The following is a 19,629-nucleotide window of genomic DNA, read 5'->3' as shown; positions in this document are numbered from 1 at the left end:
TGATCCACCTTCATGGAGCAACATGGACTTGCATGGGTCTGAGTTGCACCATAGCATCTGCTGGTGAACTATTCCTTGTCTACAAATCATTTCCTGTATGATATCCCAAGATGCATTGAAGCAGCATGCACTGCATACTGAGATGGGTAAAAAAAAATTGGCAGATTTGTCCATTTCTGAGCTTAGAGGAGTCAAAATAGGATTTGTTGTCTACTTTTGAAAGGGGGGAAAGAATGGGATCAAGCTATAACACATTTTATGCAATTAATTGCATATTAAAAACTAAAATTGACATGTTCAGAATTCAGTCTGGGCAGAACCATCTTTCAGAAATCATCTTGTAATGTTTGGGGGAAGTATGTCCAGAATACCATTTCCATAGGCTTTTCTTTCCAGAGTAGGAAGTTGATTTGAATACTCCAGTTGCTTGTTTCCTTAAATGAGGTTTATGTCAGCTTCTTTCTCTCTGGGCTGCCATAAACACAAGTGTAGAAATGGAGGAGGAGCTTTGCAGCTGCCTCCGGCTGATCTAGCGTTATGAAGTGTCCACATTCCTCCAGCATGTATAGTTGAGAGTCGGGAATGGCCTTGGCCAAAATGTCAGCTCCGGGAGGATCAAAGACCTGTGCAACACATAGGAGGATTTCTTTCAGATATGCAAAATATTCTGTAGTTTTGCTGTTGGCTTCCTGCCTTCATTCTCTGATGTTCTTTTCTGGGTCTGGCTTCTGAGTCATTCACTGACAGTGACCCAGCTGCAAGGTCAGAGCCAGAAGCGAATGATAAATTCCACTTTCCTGTCTCAATGCACCAGATCCAGAGTTTAAAATCATCCCTGGCCAATGCCTATCAGAAATTCTTGTGCAGAGAAGGACATTCTGAAATCTCCCTCTAGACATCCTGTTCTGTTACTCAACAATTCTGACAAGAAGTTGTCAAACACTTGAGGGAGTCTGCCTCCCTGAAATGGAAAACAGTATGTTTGGGGTGGAACTCCATTTCTCTCTTCCATCACCATACTTGGCTGCCACTTCTCTTCTGCATATGACATTAACATGAAGCTTAAGCCTGTGTAAGGGGAAGGCAGCCCAGTAGGATGAGAGAATTACATGCACATGACATACCCCCTCCCTGTGAATCTCCTCTTCCCAATGCCACTTTGCAGGAAGAGAAGCAGCAGTTTCAGTTTCAACATTTAAGCCATTTCTGCCCAACGTTACATATACACAGCAAGGATCAAATGTGTACACCTGTGGGCTGGTCAGAAGTGGGTTAAAGCGCATTGTGGAGGCAAAATGTATAAGCCTCAATTATCAGTATTGATAATCCCCCATTTCTGTAACTATCTTCCTTGCTTCCTTTTCTCTAGATCAGGGGCCTCCAAACATTTCAGCCAGAGGACTGCATCAAATATCTGGCACGGTGTTGAGGGCCAGGGAAAAAAATTTTAAATATAAAATTTAAATAAATACCTTAGAGATGGAATTAGAGAATAGTGTCCTTTCCCCTCCCCCCCTCTAATCTTGTAACTTTAAAAGTACGGATCGATAACTTACCCGGTCCTGCTTTCCCCAGATGATTTGTGTTGGAACATTGATCTTACTCATGTTGTTGAAAAGACTCAGTCTGGACTCCTCACTGGTGACATCTAAAAAATCTTTCCAATTTTAGAGAAGCAGAGTTAGGGCTTGTTCTATCAGTGTGTGAAACTACATGGGGAGAGGTGACTGAAGATCCATAATTAGGATCTCCTGTGTTTTGATTTTTTTTAAACTGGTGGCGAATTGTATTGAGGGCTATGTGACACTGAGGGAGCAGGGTTAATTCTTCCTCCCTTCTGCTGCTCTTCTACCCTACCCTACACCTCTCCCAAGCCTCTGTGTGCTCCACATGGAAAGCATACGGGTACCAAAAGATGATTTTAATGGAAGAAAATGACAGGAGAAGAGCTTCCTCCCAGATAGGACCACATGACAGAAGAGTAGCCACTCCCCCCTGGTTGAGCATATAACTAAAGGGCATGTTAGCAGTAACACCTGCTAACTGGTGAGAGGCACTTTTTCAAGTGGGAGCTCCTCTTTTTTTTAGCAGGGGGAGAGTAACTGGCCCACCTCCCCCCAGCAGTGTCTTTTCTAGTGGCTGTCTGCTGGTGTTGCATCTTCTTAGATTGTGAGCCCTTTTGGAACAGGGAGCCATTAGTTATTTGATTTTTTTTTTCTGTAAACCACTTTGGGAACTTTTTGTTGAAAAGCGGTATATGAATACTGTTAATAATAATAATAATAATTATTGTTATTAATATTATTAACTGGAAGCAATGACATTACTACTGCATGCAAGTGCTGCAAGGGTAGGTGAGAGGCAGGAGTAACTATTAACACCTAAGAGTTTGCTTAAAGAAGATGGATAAATATGGCTCTTTGATTCAGGATGGCAAACTTGAATCTTCAGCCTCACATTTGTTCAATAGTCTGCACAAGCCTGTCTGTTGCAAAAACTTTGTGTTTTAGTTCTTGAGCTGTATTCTTGAGCCCAGAATTATGCTCTCTGGTTGTGACAACTGCATATCCTACTGGATGCAGTTCTTGCTCTTGATGGGAAACTAGAGTTTGTCTCTGTAATCAGTGAAATGGTCCAGGCAGATTCCACACTGGTTATTATACTTACATGTTAAGAAAAATATCTTGTGTGGTCTTGGATCATTGAGATATCCCTTTAGGAGCTGCGGAGGAGAGAAGTCTTGGGTGAGTCATTTGAAGATTGTGAAAGGAAGACTCTTGTCTGGCAGGAGTATGTCAGTGTTCCTTTCTAAAGGCACTAAGTGGCTATATAGTATATTGGAGTCTTGTGTTTAAATCATTTCTGCCAATGTTGCATATGCATAACATGGACCAAATGTATATACCTGTGGGCCTGGCAGAAATGGTTAAGCTATACATCTGGCGTTATTATAATTTAGAAATCTTTTAAATAAATGAAACCCTCATCTTTCCTATTTCTGTCCAGCCCACTGGTGCACAGATTTTAACCCTGTTGCATATATGCAACGTTAGGCAGAAATGGCTTAAAAACCTTGCAAGGCAGTTAACTGGACATACTGTAGCAATAAGTGCCCTTATCACAATCTAGCACTTGATTCAATGGCACAGTGTTAACATATTGGGATGTCACTCAACCTCTCTATGGAGCTTTGTGAAACTGTCCTGGTGGGGAATCTTTTTCTCTTACTATGATTAAACTAAAAATAATCTCTCTTAATGCCAGAGGACTTAACCCTCCTGCAAAATGCAAGAGAGGAAGGAGCATATGTGTTAAGAAAAGAAAAGCCAGCTAGCAAATCTCTTACAAGAAACAGATCCAGTGTAATCCTGACAGCGGATTACCAGCAAGCAGTTGGGTTTGACGAACTTTCTGCAGCAGCCAGAATATCATAATCAATAGGAATAGCAGCAGTTTTTGTCTCAAGATTTTGAGCAATGTATCTTTTTGTTAAGGGGGGGCGAGAGAATATGCTTACAGTAGAAGGTTTATATACTTTGAATTCTGATCAGAGTTTATTCCTAGGAAAAGTGCTACATTAAAGCCATTTCTGCCCAACGTTGCATATATGCAATAGGGATCAAATGCATACACCTGTGGGCTGGGCAGAAATGGGTTAATGGAATCTATGTGCTAGGGAGAACACGCGCTTTGCATGTAGAAAGCCCCAGGTTCAACCTGGCATCTCCAGGTATGGCAGAAAAATTCTGTGCTGATGATACTGACCTAGATGGACCAGTGGTCTGATTCAGTGTAGGGCAGCTTCTTATGAATACCTGGAGGGGCCTAAACTTTGCTGTCCATGATGTGGGTAATTAAAATTCAACTCATGGGCTTTAGTCCTGGACTGTTGATGAGGGCAAACAATGTATTATATAATACTCGAGAAACACAGCTTTTAACAAAGAAATATATCAAATGGGATACATTCCATGAGGGTGAACCAGTGGTTCCACCCCAACTGTGTAAGGTCTCACACCTAATCAAGAAAATATAGTTACCAAAAGCATCGCTATAGAAATGGGAAAAATGAAACAAAATCCACTTATTTGGTCCAGTTTTATAATGCAAAGTGAGCTTTTTGATTAATGAATACAGGGGCTCCCCTTTGTAAGTTGGAGTTAGGGACCAGAAAACTTAGACTTTGAAATGACTAATAAAGGGAATTTTCTCCCATAAGAAATAAGCAAGGTTAGGAACTCAAGTCTCTTGGACTAGAGGTGCAAAAAAGCAGGTTTTTCCCAGCCTGTGGGAAACTCGAATACGCACACCAATGACTTGGGGCTAACTCATGACAGTGACTTGGAAAAGAGTTGTGACTCAAACTCAAGTCAAGACTCACTTTTGTGCTTGTGCCTCGTGTGTGCGTGTGTGTGCGCGCGCGCACTTTTTTTCCGGCTGCTTCTGCAACTCGACTAGTTTCTCAAAAAGACTTGGACTCAAAACAACTTGAAAAATGACTCCAGACGAGTTGTTAAGGCTGCCCATTATGACTTTTGAGTGAGTTGAGTCAGGGGGAGCAGAGACTTGGGACTCGACTCAAGACTCAGCACAGTGACTGTGGCACATCCCTGGAAATAAGGGGTCGTAAATAGTAGTTATCAAGAATTAGCACTTAAGGTAGTATCTGCAGCAAATCCAAATATCCAGGAAGTTTGCACTTAAGGTAGTATCTGCAGCAAATCCAAATATCCAGGAAGAGGAAGATACAAAGGCAAAAATTCTGTACATGCTTACCTGTGAGTCAGGTTTATAGAACTCAGTGGGGCTTACTTCTGAGTAGACACAGGCATGCACTGAAAGAAGCTGTCCCTGTTACTCCAATTAATGATCATGCACAACAAATGCCAAATTTGACATAAGTAATGTAGTATTGTAAATAATGTTTTTTTAAGAGCCCAGAGAAAGGAGCACACAGGCCCTGCAGGACAAAATATAAACATCCTGTGCTGTCCCTTTAAGAGGTTGGAGAAGAAAAGCACCTGCAATTCTCAAGTGAGAACTTAAATGGGAGAAAATGTGCAAGTAGGACCAGCTGTTCTTAACAATCACACCAACAATCCTGTGATGTGACTGTATTACCTTGATGTACTCCTTACAGCAACCCAGTGATGTAAGAAGTTCCCTCCCCCCCCCAAAAAAAAGTGCACCTGGGGTTGAGAGGGAAAGGCTTGCCTAAGGCTACCTTGGGAGTTGATGGTAGAGGCAAGATTGGAAGCAAGGAAGTTCAGGTATGCAGCCTTTGCTACTACATGACAACAGGTCTGCTGGTGCTTGCTCCTGCTGTCCCACATTCACTCCCAGCCATTTGCTGCTGAATGGCAGGCTTGGGTCCTTTCTCCTGGCCTGTCCTTGTGTGCTGCTGAGCACACAAAGTGACTGGCAAGAGGGTGGGAAGTGGTGCAGGAGCTGCCAAGGGAACAACATTATTGAATGATTCCTTTGAGCAATGAAAATGTCCTCTACAGCACCTCTCTGAAAGCCCTTTGGAGACATCTCTGGTGGGAATTGAAAGGTTCTGACTTGCCCAAACAGCCTCTTACTGAGCTGTCCTCTAGATCAGGCACAATCTCTCCTGCCCACCCCATTAAAGCGGTTAAGGAGAGAGATGTGCAGGAATGCAAGATAATATCAGAGACTGGATGAGAATGCAGCCTTCCTCCTTCACCTGCACATTAATGAGAGTGTCATGGTGTAAGCCAAGTCTGAGCAAATCTTCCTCCTCCTTCATAGTCAGAGTAGCCACAAGGCTGCCCTCCGCATCCCGAACTCGTAGCAGCTCCCTCAGACGACTGAAGAACTCGTTGTCTCTTGGGTTCTGCACACCTGAGAATTGGCAGGCAAGGCAAAGTTTTAATCCCTTTGACTAGCAGTGATATTGAAGGATGGGCCCACCTGGGCCAGGGCTGCAACCCATCTTAGGTGCCTGTCAATCTGCTTCAGGGCCCCAGCAGCCGAAAAGTCTGCTTTGAAGATCTAGTGTTGTGCAGTAGCTCTAGATTTTCAAAGTTCACTTATGCTGCTATGAGCCCCTTGACAGCCTATGGAGCCCTGCAAACTCCTTTGGGCCACTGGGGAGGGAGGAGGAAGTGCCTTGAGAACATCTTTCTCTCCACCCTAGCAGTCAATATATGTCAGAAAGCATGGCAGGCCAGGAAAGGTGCAAGGGACAGACATTGCCTCCCCCCCCCCCATGGCCAGAGGTGAAGAGCCATCCAGCTGGGAAGTGAGCCGGGGGAGGCAAATGGGGCAGGTGGGCAGAGTGCAGGTAAGGTCCCCCAGGACTGGGCCCAGCCCAGAATTTGACAATAATGAATTTAAACCTTTTACCTGCTGGGCAAAGAAGGGACAAGGAGCAGACCTCCGATGGATATTGAGCCGCATAAAGTCCAGCCACCATTCCGCCTACAGACATGCCAACCAGATGAAAAGGCTTTTTATTCAGACCAACGCACTCGACAAACTGAAATAAGAGAGATAAGTAAAGATTTTTCTTTATATGGTGTCATCCATGTTCATGGCACTATACAACAGAGGAGGTGGGGGGTTGCTCTGCAAGGGTGACACAAAGGAGACACCAGAGGGAGCAGAGAAAAATAGAAGCAGGGTAAGAGGGATGAATATGCAATTCTTTCATGGACATGTATTTAGTCTTAATTGCAATAGGATTAGGGAGCTAGGAGGTTTGTGCTGAAGACATGATGTGTTACATGTACCAGTTCTAAATAGTGCTGTAGGGCATTTTCCAAGAATGGCTCTCAGTTCACAAAGACAAATGCAAGGGCAATCTTGCAATATTACACCAAAGATCTGTGGTATCCATTGTTCTCTCTTACAGGTAGAGAGGTCTCAGCAGTGTCTGATGATGGATCATTCCTGTTAGCCTAGATATTGCTCCCATAGGCTGTAAACGAAATAAAATAACCTCTGGGAATGCTTTGTTTTGCAGGGTTTTGTGACACTTCAAACGCTTGTAAAACTTGTTTGACATGGGATGATGTGGAAAAAAACAATAAAAGGAATATGTGTTGGGACTCAAAGATGTGCTTCAGCTCTTTCTTTTATTCCTTGGAGAATATAATATATATTTAATAATATCTATTGAATATAAATATGAAAAATGAACAAGTGAAATGTGATGGAAAGAATCATACAATTTTTTTTTCTAAAATTGCCTGTACTAAGCTGAGACCTTTTCCTGTGCAGGTATTGCATAGCAGGGACAATCTGATGGACATTAATTGCCCCAACCCGAGCAATCAAAAAGTTATGACAATGGCAACCCTTAACTGATCAGCAAATGCCTTTGGCTACAAAGGAGGTATTCTAGCCAGCAGTTGTCAGCCTTCATGGTGGACTGTGTTTTGGTGTAGCTGGAGAAAGACCTTACCTGGTGTATCCTTTGGGTCTGAGCCTCTGCTGTGTAACTTTCTGCCAGCAAGCGAGTAGTTTCTCCATGACCAGGCATGTCAACACAGATCAAGTGGACGTTTCTTGGAAAGAACTGTGAAAAGATGCAATTGGAAAGGAACCACAGAATCAGAGCAGTGATTACTGCATCTCTACTGCAGCAAAGGGAAGAGCAGTCAAAGGACTTGATGACTGCTTCTGGCATTGGATCCAGCAGATTTGCTTTTATAATGAAGGGAATACTTCAGAGAATACACAACACTAAAACACAGGAGAGGCAACTGTCTTGAGGATTCCTATTCAGAAAAGCCTGTATGTTCACTACCTTGACCCATTTCTGCCCAGCCCACAGGTATACACATTTGATCTCTGTTGCATATATGCAACGCTGTGCAGAAATGACTTAAAGATGGCCAGTGCACAACATACGCTTCATGTTAGAGTCAGTTCTGTGCATGACTCTTTCCCATTGTTACGTGAAAATCCCCTTTTTCCTTAGTTGTGATTTTATATCTGGTTATGTTACTAAAACATAATGCAGGCCACACTTCTCCCAGCACACTTTTCCAAAAACTCTGGTCAATTCACAAGCTCATGGTTACAAAATGCACCTCCCTAGGAGGAAGAAGTCTGCCATAGTAAATCATTGTTTAAGTGTCTCCTATTCATTGTATTGTTTTAACCCAGTCTCCTACATTACTGTATTCATTGTAACCCAATCACTGCTTAAGTACCTTATGCAAAATTGAACTCCCTTCCTGGGTTGCCCAAGTTCCCCCAACTAGGAAGATAGCCATTAGACCCCATTGAATTTTGCTGATAAGGGACATCCTGATCTTTTCAATGTTTACCCTGTTGTGTGGTAGTAAGCAAGCTGCTTACTTGGGCTTACTTGGGCAAGCTGCTTACTTGGGCTCAGACAGCCAGCAAACCCCTTCTTTTAAAAGAGCAAACCCCTTCTTTTAAACCCCTTCTTTTAAAAGAGGGCTTCTGCCACATGCTCTCTCTCTGGCTCCCCCCTCCAAGGACACAACACGTTTGTGTTGTGTCAGAGGGTCCTTCACACAGGACTCCCCGCCCCCCATCCAACTGCTCTACATCTTGCATCTGGAACTCTTTCCCTTCTTTACGCCGCCTTTTTCTCCCCTTCTCTCCCCATCTTAGCAACTGGGTTTGGCAGACCAGGGACCCATAAAATCCTTCCCTACAACCTTTCCTTTTTCTAATTTCCTCGGATGCACCAAATACTTTTTACATGCAACCACCATGAAAGCTAGGTACACTAGATTCAAGTACTAGGACCAAGAAACATATATTTACCATTTTTCCATGTGCATTATGTTTACCTTTGTGCTTTTGTAATAAAACTATAATCTTTTATTAAAAGTTATCTTTCTCCCAGTCTCCTCTTTAAGCTAAAGGGAATTTCTCTGCATTACGCTGTCTTGTTATCCGGCCTGCAATCCTGAGGTTCCAGTAAGGGTAGTGTACTAATTCCCCTAAACAAAACAGCCCTTTTGGTAATACCATTGCGTTGTTGCCAAATTGGGTAATGGGTCTGGAGGAGGAAAGTTCCCTGCTTTCTGCCCCTACAGGGACAGCTTACTACAATTAAAACAATAACACAACATTTTTTTAAAACAGAAGCAAATATAAATAAAATAGAAACCAAGAATGCTGCAAATCAACAAGGTTATAGGTCAAAGACCAGCCAAAATAGGTAGCTCTTCACCAGAAGCTTAAAATGCCCCAGTGATTGAGCCATTTGGACATCTCAGGAGAGGGATGAGAGGATTCCTACTTCCTGCCAATTGCACCTCACTGAGGTGAGGCCTTCATGAAACAAGGCCTCAAATAATAGAAGTGTATGGGCAGGTACATGTGGGAGAAGTCAGTCCTTCAAATATTGAAGTCCCCAGCTGCTTAGGACTTTAAAAGTAATAACCTTGAAACACCGTGGCACTCAGTGCAGATGGACCAACACAGGGATAATATGATCAAACCAATGGGTCTCTGGAAGGCCTTAGGTTGAAATTTCCTGAACTGTTTTCAAGGGCAGCCCCACATTCAGTGGCCTCACTAGGGTTTGCGTCACCCCGTGCGGGAGAACAGCGTGTCACCCCCCTTGCAGTGGGCGGGGCAACACCCCAGGTGGCGGGTGTGGTGATGTACCATCACTCCGCCCCCACTGGTTTTTTGGCTGTACCTTTTGATAGAACAAAGACAGAACACATTCTGCATGAAATTACGCGTTGATTGATATATAACATGATGGTATTATTCCTCCAAACTGTGATCTTAGTGATTTTGTTCACTAGTGGTGTCGCACACCCCCAAGGGTGTCAACTTACTAACACCTTATTGCAGCAGTTCTCAAACTTCTAGCACTGGGACCCACTTTTTAGAATGACAATCTGTCCAAGACCCACCAGAACTGATGTCATGGTGGAAGTGACATCATCAGGCAAATTAAAATCAATAAGTATAAATAATTAAAGTAAAACAAATAATTAAATAAGCAGAAGCCTGCCCTGTTCCACCAAGTGAATTTCCTCTGTAGCCTGCCTTCAATAACACCCCCTCCAAAACCAGTAAGGTTTTCAGCCCTACCCAGTGCCCAGTTGAATTAAAAAACTTCTGTTTAAACCAGATCACTGTCAGGATCCACCTGGCTTGGCAAGTCTCCAAAAAGTTCACCTTATCAGCTGAAGCCTCTGTTTTGATCCTTTTTGGTGTGTGTGTGTGTGGGGGGGCTGCTGTCTGGAGCATTTGTTGAATTCCAGTTCCATCAGATCAGCACCATTCTGGTGGCTTCATATTCCCCTTTGCCTGGCCTGACCTGACCACCAGCCAAGGCACGTTTGCTTACTCGTGAGTAAACGTGACCATGAGGCTTAGTTTCACTTTCCATAGGGCTCAATACATTCATCTGCTTGGAGGGAGGGACTTTCTTCTCAGGTGTTTTTGGGGGCTGCATTCATTGGATCAGGACCATTCTGATGTCATTGGATTCCTCTCAGCCTTCCCTTTATGACAGACTAATGCAAGTTTGCCTACTCACGAGTAAACACGCGATATGGCTCACTTTCACTTTCCATAGGGATCAATGCATTTTTTGTTCTCCAGTGTTTTGGCTGTAACTTTTGATAGAAAGGAGGTATTTCACTCTGGTTTTTTGCATTGCATTCTGCTCGAAATTCTGCATCCAACGGTATACAATATGATGGGGTTACTCCTAATCACCATGATTTTAGCATGTCACCCCCCCTGTGCGCGTCACCCGGTGTGGCCCGCACCCCCCTAGCGACGCCACTGCTCACATTCAATGGGTTACAATAATCCACACATGAAGTGACGAGGGCATGGAGAACTGTGGCCAGATCTACTTTCTTTAGGAATGGATGCAGTTTATACTATTCAGAGGTGGGTCAAAACATTCCTGCCGCCTAAGCCAATGCTGAATCGAGGAGTACCCAAACTGCAAACCTCATCCTTCTAGGCGGAGGAGGTGTGACCCTATCCCCAACAGGCTGCACTCCTAGTTTTGAATTGGCTTTCTTATGGACCAAGAGCACCTCTGACTTACATGAATTAACTTAGTTTATTTATTAACCCATATCCAGTTCTCCATCAAAGGGCACAATCCTAACCAGGTCTACACAAAAGTAAGTCCTATTTTGTTCAATGGGGCTTACTCTCAGGAAAGTGTGGTTAGAATTGCAGCCATAGTCAGGCACCACTTTAGAACCCCCCATCTCTCCAATATATCCTTTTAGAAGCATTAGTGCTTTTCCCCTACACAACTTTCTGTCAGTCTCTGGATTGCTCTTAGTGTATGGCAGTGGTTCTCACACATTTAGCACTGGGACCCACTTTTTAGAATGAGAATCTTGTCAGGACCCACTGGAAGTGATGTCATGATTGGAAGTGACATCATCAAACAGGAAATTTTTTTAACAATCCTAGGCTGCAATCCTACCCACACTTACCCAGGAGTAAATCCCATTTACTATCATTGTTAAAAGAATATATATAGTAGCTTGTATAAAAGTACAGGTCTGTAACATTTCCCCAAATGCAGTCACGGACCAGGGTAGCATCAAGTCGAATATATTAAAAATAAAATATTGAAATGAATGGGGACCCACCTGAAAATAGCTCGCGACCCACCTATTGGGTCCTGACCCACAGTTTGAGAAACACTGGTATACGGTAACTGAATGTATAGGTGAGCCCTCCTTATCTGCAGGTTTGGGACTTTCCCCAATCATAGAACTCAGTGAAAGAATTTTTAAGTTGCCAATTTGTTTTCAACATTAGGAGTCGGAGTTGATTTCGAACACCCCCTCCAAAAATTTCTATTTTTGGTCTCATATTCATATACTTCATCTCTTGGTAATCCAGCCCTGTCCGCTAGTTCACTGACAGAAATCACACTCTCAGGAGGCAGGCATCTCCAGCAGCAGACTGACAGGCAAGAAGGGGACACAAAAACGCTTAATTTGCTCAAGCCTGATTGAAATGCATGTGACCACCTTTGCCCCGGCAACAGCGTGGCCTGAAGAGAAAAGTCAAAACCTACTTTGATGGTATCTAGCCACATGTCTTTGTTGAATGAGAACCCATGAAGCATCAGCACGGATGGCTGGGGGCCAGGCTTCCCTCTGCAGAAGTAACTAAATTTGAAGCCCTCATACTCCACATCTTTCACCTGTACATCCCTTTTGATACGTTTGAACCTAAAGAGAGAAAGAGGATCAAGATGAAAAAGCATTGTCAGCACCAAGTTGCTAGGACCCTGGGGCAAAATGCTACACTGACCCCTATGGCATCCTCTTACGTGGGCCTTGATGGCACACAGAGAATTGCCACTGCTACTGAAGGTTCAGCCTGGCCAGGAGGCCTTCACCCTTGGCCAGTGGCTAGCCTGTAATGTCACCCCTGTGAATGGTGATTCTCCACAGAAAGGATGTGTGATGATGTCCAGTTAGAACTAGCATTATAGAGCTTATGGGGATCTGCTACAGCCACAGAATTGGTATACTGTCCTGTATTTTGGATTTCTCATAGGTGAAATGATTATCAGTCGAACCTCAGCTCATTGTGGGCTGGTTCAAATGAGTTTCCAACCAGCCCCATTCAGTAAAGAATGTGGACACACAAACACACAAACCAGTATGTGTTTCAAAGGAATTCAGGGAATTCTCTGTAACAAGAAGCTAGAACCACATGCCTAGAGAGGTGGTTGACGACACCCCCCCCCCATGAATACAGAAAATTCCTCAAATTCTCCCAGACAGGATGTGTGTGCTCAATGGATGTGCATAGCTTTTACTGAGTGGAGCTGGTTCAGAATTAGAAATATTGTTCTAAGTGACCCTGTATTGCTTTTTGGGATGAATGGTTCTAAATTGGCTTAAACAGTTTCTCGGACAACAATTTGAGAGACTTAGGGCACAATCCTAACCAGGTCTACTCAGAAGTAAGTTCTAGTGTGCTCAATGGGACTTACTCCCAGGGAAGTGAGGTTAGGATCCTTAAACATGTTTGGATCCTCCTGATCCTGAAAGTCAAGTGATCGTAGAGGGCCAGTCCCATGATGCCTGGTTTCTAGGTTTTACTGCATTTCTCTGTCTGGACAATACACCATTAAGGAACGTCACTTGGCTGCCCAGCTGTGTTTTCATATTGTTCCCCTCCCTAGACTAGCCTCATGGCCAGTTTCCTGGCATGCCCCTTGCACCTCTCAACCCCAAGAAATTGGTTTGGCCTGCTGTTCATGCTCCAAACCCTCTCCCGGTCCAGTCTCTTCAGCCAGTGAGGCCTGCTCCTAACGCCTTTCAGTGCATGGGGTATACCATGGGCTCCCAATGTGTTCCTTTTCCATCACGTGAGATGCCTCCATTCTAGTGCCAGTGGCCTTTAAGAGGATTGGGGCCAGAACTGAGACTTTTCAAATATTAGAGTTAGTCCACACGTGGTGAGACATTTGTACTGTATATACTTTGTTGCCCTGTGTGGAAATATCTCCTGTCATCAACCAGGCCTCTGCTATAACATGCAAGTCAGTGCCAAGTCTCTGGAGGAGAAGCTGTCAGCTTGGGTCTGACAAAGTCAGGACTCCCGAAGTGAATCTTTGTCAGAAATAGCTGAGCAGAACAAATGTTGTACTCTGAGAGACAGCTGTCAGTCATTGTCCGGCCGCAGAGAGTAGCAATACTGAGGTTACTAGCCTTGGGAACACTGAAGGCCTTGCTTATCCTTTCTCTTCCACATCTGCTATCTAATAAATTCATTTTTAAAAATAGCGTGTAAATTCACCTTTATTCCTCAGTTTTCCTGATGCCTGTAATGAGACTGTTACCTATTCAAAAACTCAGGCACAGACCCAAATGAGAGGTTGGTGTAAAATACTGTGCTTAGCTCTGATGTGCTTAGATTTTCTGTGCAAAATATGTGTTGTATCTGATTGAGACTGTGGTGTGGGGAATGGGGAACCTTACTCCTTTGCTCCCATCATGGTCCTGATCTGGGTTGGGTCAAACCACAGTATCTTTTTCCCTACGTATTTAAATGCCATCCTTCCACCAAGGAGTTCAAGACAGTGTACATGGCACCAGTGACATAGCAACAGGGATGCCATCTGCCCTGGGTACCAATCATAAAGTGGTGCTAAGGCGGTGACAGTGATGTGTGATGTGACCCAGCCCAACCCAGCCAAACTTCTGGGTTGCCAAGCTCTGCACTGGCTGACGCCACACCCAGTGATGCCACTGTGTGTCACCTCCTTCCCACTCATTTTTGGGGAGGTTGGAACGCTCAAGGCAAGAGATAACTAGGGCACGAATTATATTTTTGCTAGCCTCTTTTGGTTTGTGTTTAGGAATATTCTGTTAGAGAGAAAAGAGACAAGAAAGAAGAAACTTGTTTGGCAAACTGTGGTTTCATTTTTATTACAGTTTTATATTCTTACTTTATATTCTTACTGTTTTATATTTTTATTCATTTTTATTACTGTTTTAGTACTGTTGTTTCCTGTCCTTTCTTTACAGAGCTCAGATCCTTCTCTATGAGGCTCCTGCATGTCCAGGGACAAGCCAGAACTTCTACTTCTCTTTCCTTTCTTTCTGTAAACTGACCTTTTGGATCCTGATATTCCATCCAATTCTGCTTTCTGGTTAAGACCTGACCTAGCTGGCCAAAGCATGAGAGTCCTTCCATATGGCTTTCCAGATATACACTCACCACATTAGGATCCTGAAGAGCAGTGAGGACAACCATTGGTTTTTGGTCACCAAGACAGTTAGAAAACCCACAAAAAAGTGGATTATCTTCGGGATCGCTGAGGGATCCATGCCAGCTAGTTAAGGTGATTCTTTGTTACCTGTACAGTATAAGGCCAGAAGATCAGACAAAAGAAGAAAATAGTCAAAGGGGGGGGGAAGGGGGAACATATAACAAATTCAACTGCCCTCTTCTGCTAGGTCTGTAGGGGAAATAAAGCCCTGCCAGGTATGCCCTGCTTAATGCTAATATACTGGGATGCTCAGAAGGCCTTCCTGATGGGCAAAGTCTATAACCTTTAGGACTTTTTAGCCTGAAAAAGGTCGGGTCGGGGGGGGGGATGACACAATTGAGACTTATAAAACTATGCATGGTGTAGAGAAAGTGGAGAGATAAAAGTTTTTCTCTCTATCAATATTTATTTATTTATTTATTTGAAGGATTTTTATACTGCTTTTCTAAAACTCAAAGGGCGTAATATTAAAATCAGGGGTCATCCAATGAAACTGATTGATAGATTTATGACAGATCTATTATAGGGAGGTTGTTCACATAATTAGCCTGTGCAACTCTTTGCCACGTGGTATGATGGTTGTCCCTAGCCCGGATGGCTTTAAAAGAGGATAGGACAAATTCATGGAGAGCAGATCTAGCAATGACTGTGTTCTACTGGGCCTTGTTTAATCCCCTTTTTGCCAATTTTCTCCCTGTTTATTTTCTTATTTAAAAACATGCTTATCCTGCCTTTCCCACCTAAAAGAGAGGTACCTAAGGTTTCAATTTTATAAGCACTTTCCTGGGAGTAATGGGGCTTACTTCTGAAAAGGCAGGCCTAGGATTGTTCTGTAATGCAGCTGTTTTGGATCTCTTCCAACACCCCCTCCCCATTCTGTGATGCTTCAGTCTCCTAAACTAGGCTGCTGAGACATCCTGGTGCAAGACCCCATTTGAATTCATTGCCTTTGCACAAGAACTTTGTGTCATGGCCAGCAGGTCACTTCCTGGATTGCTTTTCTTTGTTTCAGGGTTCAGCTAAGATCCTGGTCAGTCCTCCTGCTGGGATTGGCATACAGCAACTGAATGGGCATCCCAATCCATCTGGCCATGTCAAGGGGCAGTTAGAAATATCCAAGTGGTCATAGATCATCCAATAGGATAAGCCAGTGGCATCGTCAACTGTGAATGGGGCTTACTCCCAGATAAGTATGGATAGGTTTGCAGACTTAGGACCCAATCCTATCCAATTTTCTAGTGTCAGTATAGCCGTGCCAATGGGGCATGCGCTGCACCTGTGGTGGGGAGGCTGTCACAGAGGCCTCCTCAAGGTATGGGAACATTTTTTCCCTTGCCTCAGGGCAGCATTGAGGCTTCACTGGTGATAGGATTGGACCCTCAGTATGCTCTCCCTTCTGCAAAAGAAATCAGATGTCTTTTCCCTTGTGTCTGCAAAAGTCTGGAGAGTTATTCCCTTCTACTTGCTGGTGGTTACAGAGAACAATTTCATATTTCAGAATCTGCATGTTGGAGGCACGGCTCTCAGTAAAATATAAGAGCACTGCAATAGGTTTAAGATTAAATTGGGGAAACGGCAATGCATTTTAAAACCATGTGTAGTTACCTTTTATGCTCGACATGACAGACACATTTGCTCAGGGTGCTTCTTCAAGCCTTGGACATGATGCACCAATTTGTATCCAACAAGTACCATGAACCCCACAGGAAGAGAAGTTGCCCTAGAAGTCTCTGGTATCTTATTTTGCCATGGGGTGGGCAGAGGGCCACTGGTAGGGAAGTCCATGAGAAGGAGCTGTGGAGATGGTTGAATTAGGACAGGGGTAGAGCACTGAGATGGAAGGTTGACAGAAGCGCTGGCCGTGAAAAAGGCTGCACCAGTCTCAAGCTTCCTTTCTGGATGACTGGCACTCCCTAATGCTACACAAGAGAGTGCCCCAGCATCCTCTAATGTCACATGGGGAAGGTTTTCAACCTAAGTATGGACCACAGCTTCCTTGGTCAGTGTGTATGCGGTGGTGGAAAGAAAGCTGTAACATTATAGCTGGAAAAGTGCAGCCCTGAGTAGCTTGTTTGGGAAGGATCCAGCACTATCATGCTAAAGAATTTGGGCCATTCCTGCAGTTTATAGATTTGTTGCTCCCTTAAAGGATGCTGTCATGTTTGCAACTATGGCCCCTAAATGGGTTACCAAGTTTTCTTTTTTACAGATGCACATCACTTAATGACAGGGATAAGGTCTCTAATCTCCATGGTTATGCGATTAGGTATTCCTTAAGGGAATATTCAGCCCAATCTAGTGCCTTTGTTGTGTAAACAGACACTCTGCTGCAGGCTAGGAGACTTGTTCTCATTAAGAGCCTCTTTGTTGTGCTTTGACTACTGCTGTATATGCAGTCCATCATTAAACAGTCCATCCTTAAGCAACACATGCCTGTATTATCATGCCCATTTTCTGCTGCATTTAATGTAGTGTGTGCATATACTTACAAAATGACTTACAAAATATCTGACTTCTTGAGTGTGTAAGTCTCTGAAAGAATTGAATTGTTTGGAACAGCAGGTTAAGAAATACATGATTTGCTGGGCATAAGTTTTGGGGAGGCCTCTTATGACATTTGGAAATGTGTTTAGAAGCACAACAGTAATTACTTGTTGTGCGTTCATTAGAGAGAAAATTATCTTACGTCTCTGACCAGATATATTACTCCAAAGAAACTTAAAAAGTCTTTGGCTAGTGTATGATGTTAATTGCTGGAAATGTAAAGAGAAGGACAGTAATTATTTTTCATGCAATGTAGCTAAAATGTTCTGGAGTGAAATTGATGTGGCTATAGAGAAATGCTAACACTAAGTATTTGTAGCCCTTTTTCGGACTATACAGTACCAAAGATGAACTGGTACAAGGTCAACGTTGGTATCTTTTATGATTACAGGTGCAAGAATACAATTTGCTAAGTACTGGACAATATTATCAGTGCCCTGTATTTTTGAATGGGAAGAATTAAGTACATAAATGTACTGTTTAATCTCAAATACTGAGAAATGATGTAAAATTTGAGGACAACATTGTAGTACAGTTACTCAAAATTCAAAATATTTTAATTACTATTGGCAAAGCCAAACCATTTTTCTGCAATGACTTTTTAATCTAATGTAAATAATATAGTATGGCATTTATAATGAAATACCTCAGAGTAATTGCATAACCAGAAAATCTACATATAAATTGTATATATTGGGGTGGCCAAACCGCAGCTTGTGAGACACTTTCGGCACTTTGACATATAATGTGTGGCTCTTGGAAATAAGTTGACTGAGCTCCTTTTTGCATCACAATTAATATAAAAAGTAAATAAGACATTTTCAAGCTTTGTAATTATTTACTGGGTATAAATGGAGAGTCTACTGGATTAAAAAATATGTTTAATGCTCATGGTGAGTAAATATATTTAAGAATGCTTCTTAAATATTGTGTTTGCCATTGTCTCCGTATAAGGTGTAAAGGGTAGCATCTGGACATAGCTGCCACCTGAGGTTCCGGGAACAAAGCTGAGAAGAGGATCCTATCTAAGCTGTGAACCTGTTATGATAGGGACATCACCTCTCCCATCACAAGGTTACCAACCCTACTGTGTGGAGTTAACTTACTCTTCTAATGGGCAGACCAATCCTATTCCCAGTGGCTCTGCTGGGTGCAGTGGTGTCAAAATGGCCAGGGCCACCGGTGTTCTCCTCAGGGGAAAGGGACAAAGGTCCCCTTTTACCACGGAAAGCCCCAAGCCCCACAATGGGGCTTCTCAATTCTGCACTGGCTATTTTGCTGCTGCAGATTTGATAGCCCTTGTCGGACTCTGTGATAACCCAACACGGAAGATAGGATATGGTGGAGCAGAGCTCGGCCGGATCCACCCCCTTTCAGGTTGGTTCCCCCCGCCCTACCATCCCGCCACCCCATTCTGCCCACTCCCTGCCTCCCCCTCGCCCCAAAAATATTCAGTACCGGCAAGCACTGCAGGAGCACTGGCTAGCCCTCCATGTGGCTCTGAGGCTCAGCGCTGACTGGCTCTACCCCAGCACTGATGGCCTCTCCTCTCCAGGTGCCACAGACATGCCTTACAGCACATTTGCAACACCCAGCACTGGCACTTGGGAATAGAATTGGGCCCTTACCCAAACGTAGCCACCAGACCCTTCTCTTAGGGTCCAAAAACTGCTTTTGGAGATACTGACGGAAATAAATCAAGATGTGTATCATCAGTGTATTACTGACAACTCAGTCAGAAAGAACTTGCCAGTTCTTAACCAAAAAAGTAACGCTAGTCTGAGTGATACTCTTCAGGCACACCCATGACAAGGAAAAGCAATCTCCTTGCATCACCTTTGACAAGTACACTCAGGGAGACTTCTGAACCTACTGGAAGGCCACCCAGCTCTGACAACTGATTCATTACTATCTGATTTTCTGCAACATAAGAAGCAACAATTCACTAGATATTCTTTCCTCCTCACTCTTCGCAGCACATGTGTTGCTACTGCCCTACTTTTCCAGTTTAGGCAATAATTTCCTATTTTGTACCGAAGAACCATATTACTAATATAGACCTGTATGGACCTACTGAAGCCAAAGGATCTCTCACCATTAACTCAGATTTGGGTGGTGAGTATGAGAGACATCCTTTACAGTGGCGGCTCCTTGACTGTGGGACTCCCTCCTTGGGGAAATCCACCAGGCCCCTTGGTTCCTGTTTTAAGACTAGCTGTTTTTAGACTAACTCTCTGTTCCAAAATGCGTTTTATGATTGTTTATTCTTGCTGGCTCTGAAATCAGTATGTAAGTAAAAGTGATTTTTCTGCATCTCTGTTTTTATTTTTTTTTAATTT

At 43.5% G+C, this 19,629-nt stretch overlaps 1 protein-coding gene across 1 annotated transcript; it reads right to left on the bottom strand.

Annotated features, from left to right (window-relative positions):
• Window positions 1-446: 446 nt before the first annotated feature.
• Window positions 447-14,804, bottom strand: LOC136638970 (monoacylglycerol lipase ABHD6-like). The gene is made up of 8 exons (XM_066612994.1): window positions 14,695-14,804; window positions 12,032-12,188; window positions 7,430-7,543; window positions 6,370-6,502; window positions 5,708-5,865; window positions 2,668-2,722; window positions 1,557-1,657; window positions 447-623 (listed from the first exon to the last, which is right to left on the bottom strand). Exons 1-8 carry the CDS (start codon window positions 14,802-14,804, stop codon window positions 447-449), a joined length of 1,005 nt encoding a protein of 334 aa, XP_066469091.1.
• Between the last annotated feature and the right edge of the window lie 4,825 nt (window positions 14,805-19,629).

This window comes from Tiliqua scincoides, chromosome 2, assembly GCF_035046505.1.
Source record: "Tiliqua scincoides isolate rTilSci1 chromosome 2, rTilSci1.hap2, whole genome shotgun sequence".
Taxonomy (NCBI): Eukaryota; Metazoa; Chordata; class Lepidosauria; order Squamata; family Scincidae; genus Tiliqua; species Tiliqua scincoides.
The sequence above is the reverse complement of the archived record's forward strand: the minus strand, read 5'-3'. Positions and strand labels throughout refer to the sequence as shown.